The sequence below is a fragment of the Bidens hawaiensis genome, unplaced genomic scaffold (assembly GCF_021521415.1).
Source record: "Bidens hawaiensis isolate Kalapana, Puna unplaced genomic scaffold, B.hawaiensis_p1.1 tig00044352_1, whole genome shotgun sequence".
NCBI classification, from domain to species: Eukaryota; Viridiplantae; Streptophyta; class Magnoliopsida; order Asterales; family Asteraceae; genus Bidens; species Bidens hawaiensis.
In genome coordinates this window covers 166,927-192,873 of record NW_027505893.1, presented here as the reverse complement: position 1 = coordinate 192,873, position 25,947 = coordinate 166,927, and the positions used below count along the sequence as shown (strand labels likewise).

The 25,947-nt window shown below is 33.9% G+C and overlaps 1 protein-coding gene and 1 pseudogene across 2 annotated transcripts; one reads left to right on the top strand and one right to left on the bottom strand.

The window, feature by feature from the left end:
- Window positions 1-25: 25 nt before the first annotated feature.
- Window positions 26-8,578, bottom strand: LOC143615811 (mediator of RNA polymerase II transcription subunit 27-like; annotated as a pseudogene). Its single transcript, XR_013150544.1, has 9 exons — window positions 8,500-8,578; window positions 8,311-8,380; window positions 3,596-3,913; window positions 1,724-1,891; window positions 1,196-1,645; window positions 1,065-1,124; window positions 919-987; window positions 337-380; window positions 26-248 (listed from the first exon to the last, which is right to left on the bottom strand). The product of XR_013150544.1 is annotated as a mediator of RNA polymerase II transcription subunit 27-like (transcript).
- Window positions 8,579-20,071: 11,493 nt separating this feature from the next.
- On the top strand, window positions 20,072-25,678 carry LOC143615796 (putative xyloglucan endotransglucosylase/hydrolase protein 28). The gene is made up of 4 exons (XM_077088827.1): window positions 20,072-20,370; window positions 20,504-20,604; window positions 22,775-22,983; window positions 25,052-25,678. The coding sequence occupies exons 1-4, from the start codon at window positions 20,178-20,180 to the stop codon at window positions 25,539-25,541; spliced, it is 993 nt and encodes a 330-aa protein (XP_076944942.1). The 5' UTR covers window positions 20,072-20,177; the 3' UTR covers window positions 25,542-25,678.
- The last annotated feature ends 269 nt before the right edge of the window (window positions 25,679-25,947 follow it).

The window sequence follows — 25,947 nt, the reverse complement described above, 5'->3', positions numbered from 1 at the left end:
ATAAAAACTCGAATAACCAACCTGATGAATCTATAAAATACAACTTTTAATTTAATATCTACATATAACTTCATATCTTCTTAAGTCCAAACTATCATTCTTTGGGAAAACAACCGATGTGATAAGCCGGGATACCATTCATACTCTGTGACAAATTTTTACTCACCAACAAATTTCGGTATGGTCGTTGAACAGGCGGTAAAATCAAAGCTGATTCTTTGTCCATTGAAAGTATCTTCCCACATTTACTGTACCAATCACATGTGGTACACATATTAAACAATTAATATAAACTAAGAAACCGTATAAATTCATATATGTATATGTATGGTATACCTGCAAGCTTTTGTGAATAGAGTTTGATAACTGCAGATCCAATGCTGCAATAAAAGTCAACTTTTAAATAACGCCTACGCGCTTGAATCGATGTATAAACATATTTTATAGAGTAAACTGCGGTTTTTGTCCATGTGGTTTGTCCAGATTTGTGGTTTTAGTCCAATAGTTTTAAATTTGCGATTTCGTCTCTGTGGTTTCAATTACTTGCAATTAAATCCGAATTCACTAACCTCGTTAAGTTTGGTCGTTAAATCCATCGGCGTGCCCCTCACGTCAGGGCAGTTTTGTTCTTTTTCTCCCAAAATAAACCCAATCCTAATTTGCAAGCCCCCTCACGTGAGGGGCTGGGTTGTATTTGGGGAGAAAAAGGACAAATTTCCCCTTCACATGAGGGGCACGCAGATGAATTTAACGACCAAACTTAACGAGGTTAGTGAATTCGAGTTTACATGCAAGTAAAATGAAACCAAAGGGACGAAATCGCAAATTTAAAACTATTGGACTAAAACCACAAATTTGGACAAACCATAGGGACGAAACCGCAGTTTAATCTATTTTATAACATAACTAAGATTATACCAGTAATTTATATAGTGCTGAGTCAGCATTGACACCGATAAAATGCTGTGGAGCCATTGCAGCATGTTCCTACATTTAAAAAAAAATATTTATGAAAGACGGAATATTAATATTGTTTACTGGTAATGTATAATTTATTTTTTTACCGTGATGCTTCTAAAAACGTTAAAAGCTGAAACACCTCTTGCGTGTACATAACTGCCACCCTGTTAAGACAGTTTAAATAGATTAATATAAGTTGGCTTTTTTTAATTGATATAAAGAATAATTATAATACCTCGTCGGGTGAAAAGAAAGCTACTGCATCAGGGTGAAGTGAACCGGTTGGATTCAATGATATTACTGCTCTAAATACAAACGGGATTAACAACTCAATGACACCAATCTGATCACCGTTAACTGCGGTTCTTGATTCTGATATGATGTTTCGTGAACTTTGGAAATTATTATGATCTTTTGGTGAATCATCAAGAGTATCATTAGGAAGTAACGAGGCTCGTTTTGACCAGTCAAGTCGCTGATAAGTTGAGGTTTGATTTCTGGGATTTCTTTCTCGAGTTCTGTTAATACGTCTGACACTGTTTTAACTCACTAAAGTCTTCGTGGTGACTCGCGGTTGACGTGTGGGTCCCACGATGCTTTTTTGAGACTGGCCCGTCAACCGATTTGTCATCAAGATGAGGAAAAAAACGTCTTTTTTGATCAGTAAACGCCTTTAAAAGCCAACCTACAACATTTTTAACCTTTTCATAACCAGAAACTCAAAATTAAGAAAAGATTAGGAATAATCAAGAAGTAAAAGTGCACCTGGTTCGGTCAACAGCAGATGCTCCAGCTTGACCGGCTAGTTGGCGTTTCCATGCGTATGCAACAACAGCACCGTCTGGACAAACTAAAGGCATATGAAGGCCCCATGAATTACTTCTTGATTTAAGTGATTCATTCAGAACACCAGAATCTTCCAATTGTCTTCCTAATAAAAGCAAAGAGATTTGATTCAAACTGAAATGTTTCGCTCACAATAATAACACTCTTTCCCGCAGAAGCTTTAGCTAAAGATGATAAAGGTAGAATGATAACTAGGCCTGTACACAAACCGAATGTTTATGAACTGTTCGGCCGGAAGTTCGTTTATTTAACAAATGAACGAACATGAACACTTTTTTTGATCATTTAATTATACAAATGAACATGAACACGCGTTTTGTTCGTTCTATGTTCGTGAACATCTGTTTATGCTCGTTCATTTATAAATACATAGGTAGTTATATTTACATAATTATAGACATAAAAGGGGCTTGTTTTGACATATTTATAAAATGTAAATTTAAACAACTAAGTTATATGCGTTTTTAAATGAAATTTGATGTATTTGATTTGTTCTCTTACGTTGGTGAACTGTTCATTTAGGTTATATATGAATGAACACAAAAAATATTGTTCTGTTGTACGTTCATGTTTGTTTGGCTCGTTTACAGGCCTAAATTGATAACCGATAAGTGTTAATCTCATTGGTCTTAACTCCTAAGCGATGACGTTAATACAGAAAAATATTGGAAATCTGTTAAGGACCGATATTTGAGATTTCGATAGGATATCAGTGATTTTTAACATCATGTAAAATTCATATATGTAGCAATTTAATACTAACAATTCAGTATACATACTCTCCTACCATTAACAAATTAATCTTGTGCAACTTGCAAAACACTAACAATTGAATCAACTAGCAACTAGGAACTTATTAAGACTTAAAATACTAACATTTAACACTAAAGATTAAAAATTAAGACTTAAATCACTGATATCTGAAATATAAGTGATATATCGGTCCAATATCGGGGCCAATATTTTGCACTGATATTTTACCAGGGAACCGATAACCGATGATATCAACTGCGTAACTCCTAATGTACACTAAACAAGCCTAATTCGAAACCCTAAATCAATATTCAATTCAAAAATTTGTACAACAACAGCAAAGTATCTGATTATCTGATCTACTACTCTTTTCTATGTTCGTTTACAGGCCGAATGATAACCGATAAGTATTATTCTCATTTCGACTTGACCCCGGACTTTTCCGACCCAAACCAAAACAACCCTTTTTTATTGACCCGTTCTGACCCAAACCCGTCTCGTCTCGACCCGACCCGACCCGACCCATTTGCCACCTCTACGGCAATAAGTATTAATCGCACCCGCTAAACACACACTAAACAATTCACACACGCAACGATACCCTAATCAGGATGTATCACAGCAAAATATCGACCCAGACCGTTCCAACCCAAACCAAAGCAACCCTTTTTTAATTGCCCCGTTCCAGCCCTAACCCGTTTGGACCCATGATCCGGGTCTACCCGACCCGGCCCATTTGCCACTAAACAAGTCTAATTCAAAACCCTAAATCAATACCCAATTCAACCATTCACACGCATTCGATTACCCTAACAGGATGTATCACAACAACCAAATATCAACCCGAACCTGTTCCGATCCAAACCAAAACAACCCTTTTTTAATTGACCCATTCCGACCCTAACCCATGATCCATTTCGACCCGACCCGACCCATTTGCCACTATATCAATATCCAATCTGGGTGTATCACAACAACAAAAGATCCGATCTTTTATCCCTAAAATAAACAAAACCCAAAAACCCTAAACACTCACCAATCATTCTCAGATCCTGTAAATACTGCCGCATAGAAGCACCTTCCTGAACAATCAAATTCAACGGCTTATTATTATTATTACTACTATTATTACTATTATTATTATTCCCGGACTGTTGACCGGCAATAAACAGAGCTTCCAGAAGCCGATCGGCGCCGAGCCTGATGTCGGCTATGAGCGAGCCGCTTGAGCTAGCCGGTCCATTGCCAAGGCTACTTGCTTCGGCGGCGCGTCGGTGGCAGATTCCGGTGGATGTATTGTTAGTGTTCCGGCGGGTTGCAGCGGTGGTGGTGGTGGTTGTGACTGCTGCTGCTGCTGCATTTTGGGGTTTGTTTGTTGGTGTTATTGGTGTTAATAATTATGGGTGACACGTGCACTAGTGGTTCCAAATTAATAAATGTTTGTGGTCTTTAGTTTTATGTTTATTTTATGTTGTTATGTTTTGGGCCTTGTTCATTTGTCCTTTTTGACTATTTCATAACTATGATAACTAGACAAGCCCTTTGAAACTGGTTTCATCAATACCTGGTCAAATCTCAACCCGACTCTACATGATAAAAACCCGACAAACCTAATTAATTACTCGACGTTACTCCGGAACCGGTTCCTACTTGCCTTGGTTGTTGACTACACCTGGAGCCAGTGTCGTAAAAATCCCGATAAGACGTTGATTAATTGTTGGTCGCTACCCCCCCACTGACTTGTCGCTGGTTAATCCCCATTTGTCCAAAATCGATCAAGATTGAAAATTGTTGTACATGAATTTTGGAATATATATCTATATTTGAAAATTCATATATAAATTTCAATCTGATTAATCCCATAATCCCGACTAATCCTTATTAAATCCCAATTAATCTCTAGTCCCTACCATACCGCTAGACTAGCGTCTGGCGATTTCTACAACATTGCCCGAAGCTTGTTATTGTCGGGTTTGCGCACCTCTACTTGCTTCAAGTTTTCTTTCTAAAGGTCGAACTAGGTTCGTATTTTATTTATAAATAGTTTATATATGTTTTTAATTTTTTTTATATGTTTTGAGAAAAACCATCAACAAGTCTAAGCTTGGCTCGAGGCTCATGTAGTATCTTAAATGAGCCAAAGTTCGGCTCAAACTCGGTTGTATAATGTAAAATTAATACTTTAGAAGTTCACAAGAGGTCAAACTCAACTCATTCTAAACTTCTCATACATAGCTCGGGCTCGATAAGTAAGCGAGTTTTACTTGAGGCTTTGGCTCATATCGTTTTTAACTTTTTATCGGTTCAAGCAGAAATAACTCGCGACGCCTCGGCAAATTTGCACTACCCTAATGCTATTACTTAAACGATAAATTTACACCATACTCGTTAGAGCATTCCCATCCCATCCCCCATAATTATGTGAGGGGATTGGTAAATTATAGAGATGAGTTTTGAATGATTGTGAGTGTAAATTATAGGGTGGAGAGAGAAATGTGGTGATTTTTTGTAAATTTGGGGAAACATTTAGGGAACATTGTTTGCCCCTATTTATTTTTTAATATTTGTTGGATTGGTTGTGAGTAGGGGAGAGAGAAAACTGTAATGATAAAAGTATTATTTAATTAAACAGGAAAGAGAAATGTAGTGTTTTGTAGTGTAATTATAGAGATGGGGATGGAGAACGGAATGTGAATGCCCTTAATCGTTAATAAATAAAGAATCTTTATAATTTATAACCCTGATCAATTAAATGGGCCTACGAGGAATACACTACACTATACACTGAGGCCACATTTATAAAGTTAAATAATTAACGATCTATTCTATTTAGTTGATCCTTATAACATTGATAAAAAACTAAACTAATCCTTAAAACTAAATAAATCACGAAACGAACGCGATGCGAAAACAAACGAGTCTTATGTTATATATTTAATCTGTTTAAAAAACTGGTCTTGTTTGAGTTAACATGTTTAGTTAAACAAGTGATATTTAGGTTATTGAATTACAACCCGATTAAGATGTTAAAACTTTATTACTATGTGTCAATCCATGTGAACTTTTAGATAATTTGGTTAAAAACTTTATATGAATGTTTTTATGTGAATATATATATATATATATTTTTCATATTTACTCTTGATGGTCTCTAGGAATTTATTGAGATGATCGTTAACTTTTCTCAATTTAACGACAATGTAAATGAACAATAAGTATATCACTTTATTCACAACGGGACTTAACCCTCATTGTTTAGAAGGGACTTCACCTTATTAACACCTTGATACCATTAGGTTACAAGTTATTTGGTATGTGAAGCGCTTTGGTATATTATAATTATATGATTACTTTTTCAAATACTTGTTCCTCATACAAATTACATAAGCAAACTTAAACACTGAACTAGCATAAATTAAAGGAGATAATAGTGAAAAGCATATCTACTTCTTATTAAAACACATGCTTCTCTTAATGAGTAAACTGCAAAAAGAAATGAGACCTTATACTAAGAGTGTTCTTTGGACTAATTAATCACACCAAACCAACAAAGTACTGATTTAAATAAGCAATTAACCACTTTATCACATGTTCGGTTCTCTTGTAGATCAACTAGCTCCTCCAAAATGAGCCACAAACTAGAGGAATTAAGATGACATACCCAAATTATGCGAAGTTAACGAGTGGATTATAGGGTAGAAACAAGTTGGGTCTAGTTGAGCCGTGCTTGATTATTTTAACTAAAAATCTTGAGCTTGTTAAATTACAATTTAATATATATTATCTAATATTGTTTTTCCCTCCTTATTTCACATGTTTCAGGTTGCTTGTTCATCATGGGTTTATCTTCGCGTTGGTGGTCACGAGGCCCACGATTCAAGTTATTCTCGGCCCATCCTTATTCTTCTAGACGGGCGTGGCATCATTATCACTGCTAGATGTTGTAGACACATCCCTATACGTGTTTCCTATTCTTCTCGATCATTTCCAGATTGTCATGATTCTCTAATTGAACCTTGAAAATCGTATAATAGAATTTGGTGGATGCTTCCTCTGTCCATTCATGAACGATTTGGGTTTTATACACAGTTGTCTTGTCTTCTAATTATTTAACATTGTCTCGATTTATTGAATCATCGGCCAAATCATCCGATTGGTTCATCTCTAATTATTGAATCATTCGATTGATTCTTTATTTCATATTATCTTCTTGTAATAGTTTGACGTCTCATGAATATTTTTACAAGCTCGAGTCCAAACAAATTAGGTATTACAAGCTTCAGTTTACACCTATCTCTATTTAAACTTTTAACAATACGGTTTCAAATGTTCACGGGCCTTCACTCGTACACACGCGTACGAGTGTACAACATCATAGGGCAATGTATAATAAACCTATTTCGGGTAAAAGCAAATAGATTTGACATAAAGGACCGTAATCCATTCCTCTTGAACATGTCACACAAAATGTCACATTAATTGACATCAATCTTCACATGTCTTACTGTTTTCCAACAGTCCTTGAAATCAATGTTGAAAACTAAGATTTTTAAACTTTAACCATAAACGGCTTTCACCCTCACTTTATCCATGCTTTGGCTCTTTTCATTTGCATTCTTGTGAATAATTTATTACGCATGCCACTTGGAAGGGTACAATAGTAATTTCACCTAACAAAATCCGAAATATGTGGTTTGATTCAACTTGTCAAGGATAATTTTATGTATGTTGTTTGAATAAAGTGTGCTACCAAACAACAAATCAAAGTTTTCATATATTGGTCGGTCCGTCGTTTGGACAATAATAACTATTAGACATTATGATTATTTTGTTGTTTTTATGTTATTGTCTTATTGGACCTCTTAATAATTCTCTCTTGATAAAATATCTAAATTAGGACTATGTAGTTAACAAAGACACTTCCGTGATTATTATTCTTAAAATATAATTATTAATATGATCACTTATAAACTATGTTTACACTTATCATCGTATGATCAAATCCCTCTCATCTATGTCTTTACAGTGAGAGGCATTCTTAAGGTGTACAATACAAGTATCTCAGATCCTCGGAAGGCTAAGGTTATTCATGGGATCATTCTCACAGCGTTTTAGTGTATTTGAAAGTCGAGAAACAAAGTTACTTCTTGTAAGTTATAACAAACTGACAAACTTATCCAAAATTATGGAAGATATTAAGGCTTTTGGTTTTCTTTATATCACATACCGATCTCCATTTAGTAGTATTTCTTGGCAAGATTGGTGTAGGTTTTCCATGTAAGTTTCGTTTTTTTGCTATGTGTTGTTTGTTTGGTTCTAATGTCTTGACAGTTTGTCGAATGAAATTTGTCATTTCAGAAAAATAAAGTTATCAGCATTTGATGTCTAACCCTAGACTGGTTGATAGAAGTCATTTCATTACGATTTTGGGTCTTAGTAAATGCTCGATAGCACGATCCATTTTTATTTGTTTGTTTATATTTATGACCGCTAAAGATAATAATTGTTATTACTAGTCATATGCCTATCTGTTTCCCTATAGGGTTTTCTTGTCAAAAAAGAAGCTCAATCATGGACCATGTGAGTGGGATTTTCTATCAAGTGATCAATCTTTGTCAAGTCCTTCTAATAGTCTACTCAGTGGGACTTTGTATTTTATATAAAGTGATATGTACGATGAAAGTTGTAAGCTGTGTTCGGGGCGGAGTTATTGTCTATCGTTGGCCTCTATGGTAGAATCAGTCGGGGGACCTGAGAGGCGGTGGTTTACCCTGCGGCGGATACCATTCGGGTAATATTTCCAAAGGAGTTGCAAACAGATCTGCCGGTTCACCAATAGATTACCTAGAGAAATAGGTAAAAGAAATTTCCATCCAAGATTTAATAATTGATCCATTCTCAGTCGCGGTAGATTTTTAGATAATAGTAGATAGAAACAACGCTTGTAAGGAGTCCTATTGGCTATCAATTTGATCTTGTGACCCGATATCATCTCCTTGTGGGTCCCATAGCTTTCCATATTATTTCCAACTAAAGTGACACATCATTGTACTTGATGTTTGATTATAATTAATGGACACTTAGCTTCTTAACATCATATTACACACCCCTACAATAGTTGAGGTGTGTGGCTTCTATATATCAACATTAAGTTCTTGTTCGTCGAGACTATGACTCGCCTTGGGTACTTGATTGTAGGCAGTAAGTTATGCGTAAAATGACCAAACAAATAAAAGTTTGGCCTTGTTACGTTTTACGTTATTTGGAAATGACCGGTAACATAACTAGTAGCAAGTATGAGCAACCGTTTCTTTTGTTTGGAAAATGGAACAACGAGAGTTGTCCATTGCACTTTACGCGGATCATTGTATGAGACATGAGAGCTAACTATGGGAAGATGTGCTTCAATATAACTCTTAGTTATAAAGTTAAACAGGATATATAAACAGGTTATTTATCCTTCTAGTTATATATTATTATCTAAATAATGTAAGCCATTGGCATGTGGGGAACAAGTAAGATCAGTCAAAATATGAATATATATTCATATAAGAATACTTGTATTGATATTCTTCATATTGTCGTTACAAGTTTTTTTTATTTCTATCATTAAAATGCAATTCACTATTTCACTTTGATCAAATTGCTTTTAGTTCATAATTAACCTTACCTAGCAACTTAATTGTGTATACTTTATGTCATATTCACAGTAACACAAATGGACATTGAAGTTGATCGACAATAAGCATAAATGTAACATTTACATATACAATTACTTCTGAAATGTAAGATAATATTTTAAACTTAGATGAAACACTTAACATAAGATCGCCTCATCAACTGAACTGTACGGTCTATGTGGCTTCGTTGAGACTCCTTACTAGTATTAATCAAGAAAGAGATGAAAAATGTTACATATGACACCGTGTGTATGTATGTATGTATGTATGTATGTATGAGACGTGCTCGCGAGTGAGTCGTTGAACAAGATACAAACATGAAAATCGTGTTAGTACATAAACCCAAACACGAGAGTTCGTACCAGGTTGGCAGAGTTTAACATGAATATTTTATATGATTTTATCCATATTGATACTTAAATATTGCAAATTTACCACAAAAATGTAAATATGCATAAAATAATAATACGTTTAAACTATAAAACTTAATATTCTACCTATTGTCCTTTAAATCTTAACATAAAATGCTCGATTAGCATGAGCTATTAACATAAAGATTTCACTTAATTTATACAAATAAATAAGTTAAACATGTAAACCAATAAACCAGTCAGGCTGATCTTAATACGATCGTTTAGCTAAATGTGTTTACGTGGACAACCCAAAACCATCCTTATATATATATATATATATATATACAAAATCTAAACATGTAAATTTAATGTTAGATTAATCATTCATGTAACAAATTCACACCCTGTATGACTTAGATTGGACTTAGGGATGTTACAAAGTGTGCTTAATTTTTAATCAAAGTGATTAATTAAGAATACGAGGAAAGTGTTAAAAGTTGACTAAATACTCGAGCCACAGAGTATAAAGAGCATAGGGATGTTCCCATGTGTTGGAATTTGGAATTCACGTGCATGCATTGTGCATTAAAAAGTTGTACAATGTGGTACAACCACCAATAGCTACATCCACGGGCTCTTCCTAGGGATCTAAATTTGGATTCCTTTCTCTCTAAATTGTTCTTCATTATTATGCATACTATGTAGTACCCAAGTATTCATATTATGATATTAATCAACTTGTTATAACTTATAAGCTAGGTTAAAGTTTCCAAGTAGTATATAGAATAACAATTATGGACTTTGTCAATTAAATAGGTGTAGTAAATAATTTCGGCAAAACAGATGGTTCAATCGATGAACAGATTAAAACGGGTTTGGATTAAAATGAGTTTGTTTTAAAAACATTACTTTGATTTGGGTTGATACGAGTTTTGACAAAAAATAGGTTCGAATTGTAATAAGTTGTTAAAAAAAACATTGAAATGAGATCACCCGCTATATTTGTTTTCTTGGTGACTGGTGCCTAGTCATAACTGTGGGCGAAGGTGTTAGCGGTGGCCGTTGTGGTAGTAAAAATTTACGTTGGGTGACGTTGACGGGTAGTCTAAATTGGTAAGATTAATTAGTATTAATTGTGTTTGACTCATTGTGTAGTTAAGTAGAGCCAAAAGGAAAACTTAGGGTACAAATAAAAGTTATATGTCCATGTTTGAATGCTCCTTTGGCAACTTCGTACTCTTTTAGCGCAAATGTCTTTATTTGGTCACTAGACCTAGACCAACCACAATTGTGCTCTAATGCGGTTGAATACATCACCAGAAAAATATTATCATCGTTTTGCTATGTTGAAAGTGTGAAGAGGCAGGTCCCAGCAGAGCCCAGTTGGACCCGCAAGACTCACCTCAAAGTGGGACGTCTGCGCAGTTGAAACCGCAAGACTCACCTTCAACAGGGACGTCTGCGCAAAGGCTAAACTCGCAAGACTCACCTTGAAGAGAGACGTCTGCGCAGAAACCAACTGGATCCGCAGGACCCACCATGCTCAGAGACGTGACGTCCTTACGCGCAGTACGCAAGCTGTTCCCGCAGGAAAAGCCTCCCAATGGTCGACGTACTCCGCCTGTTCCCCGCAGTAACGGATACTAGCCATCAGGGAAGGCTACTCGCGCAGCAAGGCTACACGCACAAGGCACTTAACTCTTAAATAATTCAGTAATGTCACCTGAAGAATGAGTGAGCAAGCCGGGAACACTCCCGCCCAAAGCCGGGAATACTCCCGCCCAAATGAGCCAGTCCGTACGCTACTGGAGGACCTTTTGTATTGTACCTGACGAGGTATGGACAAAAGGTCTGACCAAAGCAGCGACAGCTCACTGTGACAAAGGAATAGTACACAGCCGGCCTGGTCATTATCAGCCGCTGCCTACTCACCAACCCCTGTCACTATTAGCCGCTGCCTACTCACCAACCTGTCGTAGCACGTGCATAGCCTGCAGTTGGTGGAAAAGAATAGTACACAGTCGGCCTGGTCACTATCAGCCGCTGCCTACCCACCAACTACCAGCATGGCATGTGCGTAGCCCACAGTTGGCAGAACAGGAATACTATTCAGCCGGCTGTACCTTCTTGGAAACCTACATTCGGCTATAAATACTCCAACACCTTGGAATGGTATGGACACATTACATTATCTTACATTATCTGATATCTCATTATCTTATCTTATCTAGCAATCTCTTAATATACACTTATATTCAAGAGCAATCTAGTCTGATTCTCACGCCGGAGGGTGGTCACAAGGAGATACCCCCCTTTTCTCAGTGACGAGCTCACGGTGTCTGTTTTGCAGGTCATCAGAAGAACCATCTTTGCCGGACCTAACCCCTCATGGGAAACATCTATTTAACCCCCAGATTATCCGTAATCTGCCCGGGGTTAATTAGTGTTTCTTCAAAGTGTGACCATAAGTTGTTGACGGATCTCCAAGGACTAGAATGCTCAACATATGGAAATGTTCGTAGACGCGCCTCTAGAAATTGATTATCTCTTGGTTTTTGTCTTTATCGAAATTTACATAATATGAACCCAAGTCAAGAACTAGTGATTCTAGTCTTGAACATCCACTTTTGAATCATGCGTTTATTAGCCGAATAGGACACAACTGCTTATACCCTTTTAGTATTCTTGACTTGTGCTGACGAGGGTGGATGTAAATGCGGTTTGAGTGTGGGGGATTAGAAAATGGATTGTAAAATAGTACTTCGAGATTGTTGAAACTGTTGATAACCGATATCTTGAGACTGATTACAACTGAAATTTGTCCGCTTTGTCCACACGACACTCCACTTTACTCTTATGATTTTAGCAATGGAGATGCTCTCATGATCATTAGACAATAGACATAGGTTTACATATTAAATTAAACAACTTCTTAAGATTTAAAATTATTTCTAATAGGTTTTTGTTAAACAAAAAAGTAAAATAAAATAACAAAGCAATCTTTATGGGACACATGAACATTTGGTTTTTGGAGTTAGATAATATGCACAAGCATTTGTCACATGCATGTTCTAGCCTTTCAAGGCATCACCGTGCTAAGATGCATATGATTCGGTGCTAGAGTTTTGCCTTAAATACATCAATTGTTCCTAAATAGTAGAAGTTTGAAGTTTACACATATACAAACATAAGTCATATATTTGGTTGTAATATAAATCTAGGAGTAAAACTAGTGTTTGGGTTATTTTTTTAAAAAAATTAACGTATTTTAATAATGTAAAGTCATCATTGCACTTGATTGTGTGAAATATTATTCAGTGTTTGCTAAATATAGTAGATTACTTTATAAAACTGTTCGAAAACCGTCCGTAACGCTACAACATATTCTTCCAACATACATGTCTAGTTAGTATAACAGTATACCATATCAACTTTTTACCTAAATATATTTTCACCTCTAACACTATCATACTTATCATTACGTAGGCTAGCTTTTGATATTTAACTATTTAATTTGTGAAACAAAAAGGAAAATAAACCCAAGTGGTCACATCAGTCACGAGCGGCCTGAAAAAATGACGCGCTATGAGCAGTTTAAAATTTTTATCAAGTTGTGTTATAAATTTATCAAAATAGTGTAACTTTTATCTTAAGGACAATGATTTTGTACGAAAATATAATTCGTTTACTAGCGGTCTACCATCTATAAATAGTATAAATCAAATTAATTTGTTATTAGATTTCAAATAGCATAATACTAATCATGTAATTTCGTGTGGCTACCTCTATATAAAGTATCGTGTTTGGTATTATGTAATTTAACAATTACATATGTCTAGAGGTGTATAAAAAATATGAACTCGGAACCGGACCCAAAACTAAATGTGGAAACAGATTTTTTTTATACTCGGGTTTTTACTACTCGACCCGGACCTAACCATACTCATAGGGTATGCATTTCAGTACCAAAGCTAGTACCCGGAACCGGACCCGATTTGTACCCAGTATTACCCAAAAACCGGAATTGGTTCTATACTCGGAACCGGGTTTTTCCAAAACTTGATCTATTACCGAAAAATACCCCCAAAAGAGTGCAACCCTTTAAAAATCTCAATCTATACCCTAAAAAATCCAAAAATAGGGTTTTTTTCAATACCCAGAAATATGGTATTAAAATACCCGGTTTTAAAAATTAAAATACATGGTTCTATACCATACTCGTCCCGAACCTGAAGCACATGGTATGATTTTTAGAGACTTAATTCGAACTCGACCCGGGTATGTCCAATAACCGATTTTTCAATAACCAGTCATACCCAAACCCAATTTTATACCCGAAACCGTGTATTAGAAAAACTCGATTTATGTGTCTCTATATACGTCTAGCTTCATTCAACCAAAAGGTCAAAATTGGTTGACATTCACGAGGTTAGATATCCTACCTAGTATCATCCTTAACGGACGTTAACTTGGTTTGCTAAAAAAAGCAATGGAAAATTGGAAATACTGAGAGAGTTTAACGGCGTTAAGTGGGCCCGTAATATAGCGTAAATTGCGGGATAATATTAAACATTTAAAGGTAAGAAAATGGGACCCAAGAGACTAACGGCTAGTGGTGACAGACTCTGCTAAACTTAACGTTAATATAAATGGCAAAATAAGAAGTCTTGTGACGTCACCAACTCAACTAACACTTTATCCATCTTATTTCCTTAAATATTTGTTCCTTCCTTAACTAATATTATGTCTAAATGTTTATTTAAGGAACGATGATGTACAAGAAGCTGTCAATTGATTCTTGGCTTGGTTGGCAAATGCTAATTAAATGTATTATAGGGGTTTAACCACACATTTGGTAAGAATTTTGCGTGAGTTTTCTGTTCTGGGTCTCAGTTCAATTCCAACAAGTATACGCCTTTAATAGGAGAGAACGCTTGTATTCTGATATTCGAGCTAGGATAAGGTTTGTTGTATGTGGGTGATAGGTCTTTCAGAGTCATCCGACAACTAATTGCGATAAAACAGTTCAAAAGGAGTATACATGAAGCTAAAGCTAAAGCTAAAAGTATCTACAAAATTGTTTAAAAAATAAATCATCTAATTATTGAGAATAAGTTATTGGTTATATAAACTTATTAACATTTTTATATCAAATCAGATAATTTTTATTTATTACTAATATATATAAAATAGAACTTTGGTGCCGCAAGTGCCCTATTGGGCCACTTGGCGGCACCGTATTAGTTCTTGACTTTTTTTTGCTTTATTTAGTTCGATTACCATAACGAACGTAAGAGAACCCAACCAAATGTGATTTTTTTTTCTTTTAGTTCTGGTATCATAACGAAACTGACGGAAACCGACTAAATTCGAGTAGACTCGTAGCTTCAACGCATGTGACTGACAACGCTCGGGTTTTACCAACTCGCAAGTTTACCGTCCGATGCCCCCCCCCCAATTAACCATTGGTCCACCTTCATATCTAGAATTTTGTTTCATTTTTTAGCTCCATTACTGAACGAATTTTTGTCAAATTACTGCCACAATGACCGAGACCGACAACACTTGTATTTCCCACTGCCTAGGTTTGCCGACCAAATAAACATCATTTTAAATATTTTGTTTTGTTATATGTTAATTAGACGAATTAATTTTTTGGGCTTTAACGATACTGACCGAATTCGCGTCGATTCATCATTGTAACACTCGAATTTTACCAACGTCTGGGTTTCAACGCTGTAGTTTGGTCAGCTACCCAGGCGCAACGCGCCGGGTAGAAGAACTTGTTTATTATAAAGTACATTACATGTATGATTCTAAATTTCTAACTATTTATTTGACTGTAATGATTTAATAGTATAGGGTTGTTTATGATTATTAGAATATAATGTATTTTTTAGGACAGCGACTTTCTTGTATTTAGCCACCGTACTTTCTAAATTTGGAAAGCCCCGATGTCCCACTCTGTCCATACTATGTTGTCTTAGTCGGGCTCACGATGACTTCAGAGTTTGGCTTAGGCATTTGGGAAATCATACCGCCCGACTGCCACTTGACAGTTGTTTTATCACCACAAGAGCAGAAGTCTCTGGCCTAACACAAGGTGATACGAAAACCCAGGCGGGCTCAGAATTCAAACTGACAGCCTTTACATAAGGCCTAGCTCAAATTTATCATTGCCAATACTCATCCAAATGTGACACAATTGGGATTTGAACTTGAGTCTCTACTAGAGAACTCAAGCCTCCTACCACTAGGCCATAAGTGAAGGTGTGACTACTTGTTTTTATTTAATCGGGTATTGATTAATTAATATTTGTAAAAAATGTTTTATAAGGAAAGGTAAAGTTCTTTTTAGACCTAAAAGTTTTGTGTAATCATTGTTTGCGCCTCATGGTTCTGTGATTAACTTTTTTTAAGTCTCTTTCCTAGTAACCAAACATACTTTATGTGGCCTCTAATTTTATTTTTCTTCTAAACATTCATTAATTTTGTATTATCTCATAAAGTTCGAATTTTAACTTTTGTTGTATATTCAACGAATCATTGTGGGATGTTGCTCTCTTATGTACAAATAATTAATAATACCCTTTTATAGATATATGGGTTGTTTATAAAATATATGAGTTTTTTGTAAAAACTTATTGAAAAATTCTTAAGACTATTGTAATAGTTAGATGGTGATTAAATATAATTACTTTAGGTTTTAGTATTTATTAATGGATATAATTGTTCTTCATCAAAAGAGGACCGAGGCAAGGCGACCTATTACCCTCGTTATTGTTCATTATACCAACCGAGGAGTTAAATGCAATCACACAAACAATTCAAGAAAACATCGTTAAGGGGTTGTCATTTCCTAACAATGGCATTTACACTTTCTCATGCCATGTATGCACGAGACGTAATGTTCATGGGAGAATGGTCGTCTTCTAATATGCTCAATCTTGAAAGGATTCTCATATATATATATTTTTTTGCTTTATCTTGCCTCTAGTCTAAAAGTAAACTATCACAAAAGCAAGGTGCTTTAGATCGTTGTATATTATTATGAACAACCGGATTTCCGGGAAAAAAAGGTATATCGAGAATAGACACGTCTTAACATCATACTCGGAGTTTTAGAAAATGTCGTATTTTAAAAGTTATATTACTAAAATAAAATATATACTCAAAAGTATAACTAATATAAATTAGCAAAACCAGATTTAAAACTACTTGATTTCACCATTGATTACTTAGGCACATTGTTACATATAGTAATTTCTTTTATATAATCAAAATTGAACTACTTTCCTTTCAAAGGCATACCACATAATAATAATAATAAGCTACCAAATAATACAAATACCAAACGTAATCTAAATACAAGTTTTAAATTACACATTATCAAACTACAATTAGATAAACATGTTAACCTATGACTCCAGTTGATTTTTATCATTTATAGGTAAAGTTAAAATATCAAGATAAGAATTATGTTTATCTCCTCTTAAACGTCTTTTTTATGGTTTTATTGTCTTTTAATTAACATTTGTTTTATTATTAGTGATCGACTCCTCTATCTCCCGAAAAAAAAAAGAATCATTACTCGTGTCTCTATCTTCTACATACAGATACAACCAATGTTAGTTCTCCTGGTCTTGATGTTAACCGTGTAATCAATTGAAACCAAGGGCTTTGGGTTTGTTATAAACATAAGTTAGGTATTTTTGTTAGTCGACTTCATTGCCAATATTGTCCTTTTCGATTTCCAACTTTGACGTATACATGAAAACAAGTTTATTTAAAAACACGTAAATTATGAAAACAAGTGTTAGTTAAGTAAGACTTCTTTGTAGCCTTTATCGAACTTGGACCAAATGACAACGTTTTGAAAAACCTCGTTGGCAGACGTCTAATCCAGAGGCCAACACTTTAATGAACTCTTTACCGATCTTAACCTTGAACTTGAACTTGAACTGTAACATCAAGAGAATACTCATTAGAAAACGTTCGGATGTCAAAGTCTTAGGAAACATCACTCGAACGAAAGTGCTAGTAACACACCAAAATCAAATATTTTATAACAAATAATAAGAGATTATAAAATAGCATAGAGTATGATAACTCTTTTTGTGTAAAAGAACAAGAAAGAAAGTGAAATAACATGCTTCGTTTTTTGAAAAGCGTAATATTGATCGAAATAGTTCTACTCGTAGAACTGACCGGATCAATCACCAATCTCGTAAACTTGATCATGTGATAACTAATTGAAATAAATTTATATATGAAACATACACATATTTTCACTCTCATAAAAATAACTATAAGAATACCTGTAAGTAATTAAAAGTAATTTTTTTAAGTAATTAAAAGTAATTTTTTTAACGGCAAGTATGTCTCACATCTATAAATTTATACTAAAAAGGAAAAAGAAAATCATAAAAATACAAATAAATAAACCGTCATCTCTTTCACACTTCTTAAAAGATATATAAAGATTTACGTAAACAGCTCCAGCCAAAATTCATCAAAAACAATGGTCCAAAACTGAGCGGTTGACATGCATCGAACCAGTATCTTATGCGGGTTCATAATCCCACCAGTATAGTCAGCCGAACTAAGAAAACACCTATTAATATCGCCAAAGCCAATGTCTACATCGTCTTTACGCGTAAAAAGTAAGTCCCTCCTTTATAAAAACAACATATACCCAAACTCGGGACCAAACGTTAAACCAAGCTTAAAGGATATGTGCCTATGTGACATCACACATCAAACATATCCTAGTCAAAATGGAATATTGGATAAGGTATACACATAAGCTTAGAGTTTGTAACCATACAATCAACACAAGAATTTCATATTTTTAAACAAAATCAGAAAATATTTTTAATAAATACTTTAATTCCATTTTTATAATATTAAATCAGAAAAACTTGATAACAAAAATGCTCAAAATTTACTTCCAAATCCTGAATATAATCCGAATTCCGAAACCTAAATCATTCTCTCCCCATTTTTTTGAAAAATAAATAAATTACCATTAAAAACAGTAAATATTTTAAACAAAATAATTAAATATTTTTAAAAATAGATTTTAAATCCGTTTCTATAATATCAAATAACAAAAAATTAGGAACAAAAAAGATCAAGATTCACTTCCTAATCTTGAGTCTTGGTTTAAATCATTATCTCCCCAATTCTTAAAAACAAAACAAAATTACCATTAAAAATATTAAATTATTTTAAACAAAATCATAAAATAAATTTTCATAAATATTTTACATCCATTTTTATAATATTAAGGTTTATTGTTATTATTAATCATAACTATTATCTTTAGGTCACTACCAGCCCCGACTAATGAATTAGCAGCTAACCGTTTCAACTTTTAACATATTTATTTCCAACAGTTCACGACTAACAGAATCTTAACACCGTTACGTGCAAGTCATCAGCAAAACATTTTTGGCCGGAAAACTCACAATTCTTCAGAAAAATTCAAAATTTTCGTCCCAAACGTGTTTATCTCACCGCACTGTCGTGCCTTAGGACAAATGTTCACAGACGTTAGCCTTGGATGAGGGTTTCCTCCATATCAAAACACGAATATATCCCGATATAGTAAATTTATATTCAGTAGCCTATATAAAACATTCGCTATTAAAAAATAAATAAGAAAAACTCAGGGAACAAAAAAGCTCAAGATTCACTTCCTAAGGACGGGCGGTGCGTGATGGAGCTCCCATCACACATGGTGAGCCTCTCTACACCGCCGCCGCCCTTTGTCACACGGAAAAAAATGGATTTTGCGTGATGGGTGTCACGCGTGATGAAGGGTGATGGTGGTGTTCTCGAGGAAAAAATGACCGTTGCGAGATGGAAGTAGCCGTTGGGAGGTGTGTGTGTGTGTGTGTGGGGGGGGGGGGGGGGTCACCGGAAAAAAAACAGGAAAGAAGGAGTGCTTTGCATTTTGTTAGTATTATTATTATTATATTTTAAATACAATTTACACATTTAACCCTTTAACTTTCACATTTCTTTTAAACAAAATTTAAAATAATTTACGAATTAAACCTTGAACTTTTGAATGCTATAAAAATTATATAAAAGTCGGCTAAGTTGGCGGAAATGTGACGATACCTATATCAACCATTTTTTGTCGGTTTTTATTTATTTATTTATCTTTGTAACATTTAATCTTGCAAAAAAGAAAAACAAAAAAAATTCCATCACACACCACCACACCATACCATCACCCCTAGTAAAAAACCTTCACATGTGATGGATTTGGGGTTGGTGATGTGACATCATTTGATTGGGTGGGGTGTGTGATGAGTAATAACCACCCCTCCCCGTAATCTTGACTAAAATTTAAAAAAAAATTAACATTTAGAAATTTTAAAAAAATTTAAAAAAACTTAATATAATAAAAAATTGAAATATGTCCAAATGACAAACAGCTCACACCTTTCACCACCGATAAACCCCCCATTGCATTCTCTTCTATCTCTCTCTCCAAAACCTCTGCATATTTCAAACTCTTATTATTTCTTGTAACAACTGTATGCATTAAAGGGTTGTACCATAAGCTTCAACAATGAAGAACATGAATATGAATATGTATATTCAGTTTGTTCTCATATGGTCTTTTGTTGTTCTGGGTCATGGGCTTTCAAGAAACCTCCCAATAATATCTTTTGATGAAGGGTATTCACAGTTGTTTGGGGATGATAATCTTATGGTGTTAAAAGATGGAAATTCTGTTCATTTGTCACTTGACGAGCGAACAGGTTAATAAACTCAAATGAATAATACATAATAACATAACATAATAGTACATAACTAATATTGTTGGGTTGTGTTTTATTTATTTATTTATTATTATTATTATTATTGATTTGGGTTTATTTAATGAATTTGCAGGGTCTGGATTTGTGTCACAAGACCTTTATTTACATGGGTTCTTTAGTGCATCCATTAAGCTTCCTGCAGATTATACAGCCGGAGTTGTTGTGGCTTTTTATGTGAGTTTTTTTTAAATTTTTTTATTAAATAATTTTATCATTATTTTTAAATATATTTGAAGGTTACATATGGAATATAATTTATTTTGATTTTCTGTTTAAAGTTTCCATCTTTATGATGTGGAATGAATTTATCAATCACTTAAATTTTGTTTATGGTGTGGCTTTTTATGTGAGTTTTTTTATTAGTTTTTTTATAAAATAGAGATGATCATAGAAAATGTGAAATATTTGACAGGATCCGTTTCGGGAACGTATAATTTTATTGTTTAAAAAAATTTACTTGAAGGTTACATATGGAGTAATTTATTTTGATTTTCTGTTTTAAGTTTCCATCTTTATGATGTGGAATGAATTTATCAATCACTTAAATTTTGTTTATGGTGTGGCTTTTTATGTGAGTTTTTTTTATTAGTTTTTTTATAAAATAATTTTATTGTTTAAAAAAATTTACTTGAAGGTTACATATGGAGTAATTTATTTTGATTTTCTGTTTAAAGTTTCCATCTTTATGATGTGGAATGAATTTATCAATCACCTAAAATTGCTCAAGAAATTTGTGTATTTATTGTTGAATTTATTCACATTCTGGAAACAGTAGACTATTTAATATTTAAAATTTAATTTATTGTGAATGTGGAGAATAGAGTCAACAATTCAGCAATTTTATTAGATTATGCAAGCCATATGTTGCATTTTTTTATTATTGGGTGATTTTGTTTAATTTATGGTTAGGAATTTTATATTTTGTTTTTATTTATTTTAAAGATTGGAATGAATTTATTAAGTTATAAAAAATCATAAGGTAATATTATGTGTTTTTAAGAATATTTACAAGAATATTTCAAGATAATATTTTTCCAAGAATATTTTCTAGGATATTTTCAAGAATATTGTCTAGAATATGTTCAAGATTATATTTTTAAATTAGATTAAAAACAAAATGTGATTGCTTGCATCTTGGACTACTGTTTTACCCCTTTTCATTGAAGTTTGATCAAAGGTAATAATAAAATTGGATTTGTTATTGCACCTCATTTCTTGATAACAGTAAATATTATTATATATTTCCTCCCAAAATCACTACTTTTAATGATTTATACTTACATTTAAAATTATAATTTTGTCCACATGTTTTTACTTTCTATATATCAAGTTTGGAATTATACATAAAGGGATTCTTCTTGTCTGGTTTAACCTGATTATTATTGTTTGTTATGAGTAATGTGTTCATGTAAATACAATGTAAACAAACAATAAAACGAGAATCGGCACGTCCTCTACCGAATACCGCAATACTTTTATTAGAAAAAATCATTACTTGATTATTTTTTATTATTTTTAACTTTAATTTTTTTCACCTTACTTAACCATTAAAGATTTTTATTAAAATTTTACAGAAGTCTTGGCGATGAATCAAACATTGCAAAAAAAAAAAAAAAAAAAACTTGTTTCCCGACGGAAAACGCTATAAACCGATTAGGCTAATGTGTAGTGGAGGGGCTATAAAATGGGGCGATTTGCGCCATGTGGCGCCCAACCAACAAAGTGTAGGTTTTTGTTTTTGGGGTTTAATGGCGTTGTAGCCACATATAGAATAGCATATATATAGCACACACACACATACATAATAATACACACACACAAAACACAAGCGAGAACTAGTACCTCCCTCCCCCCCCCCCCCCAATCGCGGGGGGGGGGGGGGGGGGTGCTTGCGCCCCAAATCGCAGGAATTCGCCCCAGTTGTTCGCCCACTACGTTTGGTCTTATGCTGACAGTGTCCAATTAACATTTCAATATTTTGTACATTAAAGATTTAAAATCTTTATTTAGTCTAACATTAAAGTTGCAACCTTTACTCTCATTTTAACACTATACAATGTGAACAAACAATAAAACGAATATCCACACGTCCTCTACCGAATACCACATACTTTTTAAAAAAAAATCTTTACTTGATTATGTTTACCTTTAAATTTTTTTTCAAATAAACCGATGGTCAGCGCTATAAACCGATTACTTGGACACTGTCTAAGTAACATATCAGTAATTTGTGCATTAAAGATTTAAAATCTTGATCTAGTAAAACATTAAAGATGCAATCTTTACTGTCATTTGAACACTGAATAAATCAAGATTCTTATACCCTTTTGTGTTCATATTGCAGATGTCAAATGGAGATACATTTGAGAAGAATCATGATGAAATTGATTTTGAATTTTTGGGAAACATTAGAGGAAAAGAATGGAGGATTCAGACTAATATTTATGGCAATGGAAGCACAAAAGTTGGCAGAGAAGAAAGATATGGTCTCTGGTTTGATCCCACTGATGATTATCATCAATATAGCATTCTTTGGACTAAAGCTCACATCATGTAAGTTAATTATTTATTTTGTTCATTTAATAGGTTTATTATTTTGATGGACCACAAGCTATCAAGAATGAAAAAATGACTATACTTGATTATAAGTTAGCTTAGATTTAGTGAAATTAATATTATGATGAGTGTGTTGAAGTAAAAGGTGATTTTAGCTTAAAATTTTACTGCCTGAAAAGTGCAAAAGTTTTTTCATATTTTTCAAGTTGTCATCTCCTTGCTTTTAAAAGATGTTGATATGACACCACTTGCTATGGTCTCATTATAACATGCTTTTAATATTTTGTTTATGTATTTATATATAGAGAAAATCACCTAAATCTTCATCTTGAATTCTTGGCCAATGAGTTTGATAAAATAATCTTGACTTTAAAAACTTGAGTGTTTGATAAGTGTCACTTCGCACATAAGATTTTTTAATGTTGGCACGACGGATTTCCATCTGGCGCATCTTGTTGCACTAGATGAAGGAAGCGCCAGATGGAAACCTGCGCCATTTTGAAGCTAAATGAACCTGATTGGCTGAAACGATTTCTTTAACTAAAAACAAGAAAAGGTCAAATAATATTTTTATAAAAGAAAAAATGCGAAGGCTATTTTGTCAACCTCGTTTGTTAAAATAGCCAATTTAGTGATTTTCTCTTTTATGTACACATATATTTCAAATTTTGTTATAATAACGTAATTCTTATCGATGTATGATATTTGTTGTGTTAAAAAGTAAAGAAAATGGCAAGCGTGTTGCGATTACCGGTCAAAAGATACAATTCCTTTATCATAAAAACGTTACACGAAATGTTGTTCGTATACATCTTTTGCCACATTTGTATTCCTAAGATGACATGGTATCATAATATGTTTATGGGCTTAAAACAACTTTTCATGAAATTGATGATGATGCATGTGATGTTTGTATGTCATGGTAAATCAAGTACTTTATAGGTTGGTTGGTATGGAACCTGTTGAAATACCCAAATGGTTCTCACTTTATAATATGATTTTTTTTACCATTTAAAGCTGCAGGTATAATTGTTTCACTGCTACATTGTATGTAGTAATAGAAACAGTTGTTAGCTTTTTATGTATCAATAGTGACATTTCTCTGCATTTCTTCAATCATAACATCACCTGCATCTGCAACCCTTTAATTTTTAATTATTCCACATAAAAAGAAGGGTAATTTATTAATTTCCTTTAAGTCTTTTTTTTCAAAATTTATAAACTTTTACCTAAACTTTTTTATAAAATTTGTTTTTGTTAACTAATGTTACTTGCATTATTAAAAAGGCGAAACCTTTATATGTTTTCAGGGCAATATGCCTGAAAAAAATTCATTTTTCATAAAAATGAGGGTAATTTAGTAATTTCTTGTTTTTTTTCCTTCAAAGTTTTATAAAGATTTAACCAACTGTTTCTATATTTGGTTTGGGTAACCGAATTTATTTGCATTTTCGAAAAGCATAGAGCTTTGTTTGTTACCTGGGCAATGCGTTGGAAAAAGTCATCATGGTCAAAGTTACGGACCCATTCATTATCTTAGTAAGGGTAATTTATTAATTTTCTTTAGTCTTTCAAAAATTATTAACTTTTACCTAAACTTTTTTATAAAATTTGTTTTTCTTAACCAATGTTGCTTGTATTGTCAAAAAGGCTCAACCTTTTTCTGTTATGCCTGAAAAAGATTCATTTTTCATAAAAAAAGATAGAGCTTTGTTTGTTTTCCGGCCGATACGCCTGGAAAAAGTCGACATGGTCAAAGTTACGGACCCATGCATTATATAAAGGAGCGTGATTAAGTCGTTTTCTTGTTTTTTTTTTCGAACTTTATAAAGACATGTAGCCAACTTTGTTCTAATATTTGTATTCTCACAAAAAGTCTTAAACTTGGTTCGTTTTCCGGGCAATGCGTCTGGAAAAGGTCAACACGGTCAAAGTTTCCGATACATCATACTGCAATTTGAAATATTTTATGCATTTTGCTGTGTTTTTTTTACAATATCATATAATATGATGAGTCTTGTCGTTTTTTTAACTGAATTATTTATTATTTTAATTTTTGATTCAGATTCTATGTCGATGATGTTGCTATAAGAGAGATCAAAAGAACAGAATCAATGGGAGGAGATTTCCCTTCAAAGCCGATGACTTTATACGCAACGATATGGGATGCTTCCGAATGGGCCACAAACGGCGGCAAATACAAGGTTAATTACAAATACGCCCCTTACATCGCTGAGTTTTCCAACTTTGTCCTCCACGGATGCACCGTGGACCCCGTCGACCTCACATCTCTCAAATGCGAAGACGCTCCCAACACCAAAATCCCGACGGGTATCACCCCCTCACAAAGGGCAAAAATGGAAAGTTTTAGGAAAAAACACATGCAATATTCGTATTGTTACGATAAGAGAAGGTACAAGACACCACCTTCTGAGTGTGTGATTAACCCGAAGGAGGCGGAGAGGTTGAAGAGGTTTGATCCTGTGACGTTTGGTGGCGGCCGGGCCCACCATGGGAAGAGCCACCGTAGGGGACAGGCGGTGGCGGCGATTTAAGGATGGTGGTTGTTTTCTCTATGTTAATGTTACTATCATTTACTTTCCTTTTTTTTTTCTTATTTTGTTGATGTTTTTGTTTTTTGGTTAATTTTTATGTGAATAGAGGACAATGGTGGGAAAGCATATAATTTGTTTGTGGTGGTTACTGTGTGGAAAGAATATGAGATTTTGGTTGATATGGTTTTGTTAGGTTTATTAGTACTCGACCTGACCCGACCTAACTTTTTCTTAAAATTAAAAACTGAAGAACAGGGGAGGCTCGGAGGGTGTGCGAGCCGCATCATGGGCCGGGGCATATAAGGTTTGGGGGTATGTTTTTTGGTGTTAAAAATAAGGTTATTTCAATTGTTTTGTGAGATAAGTATATGCTTAGAATGATTTTCGCTTATAATAAACCGGTCGA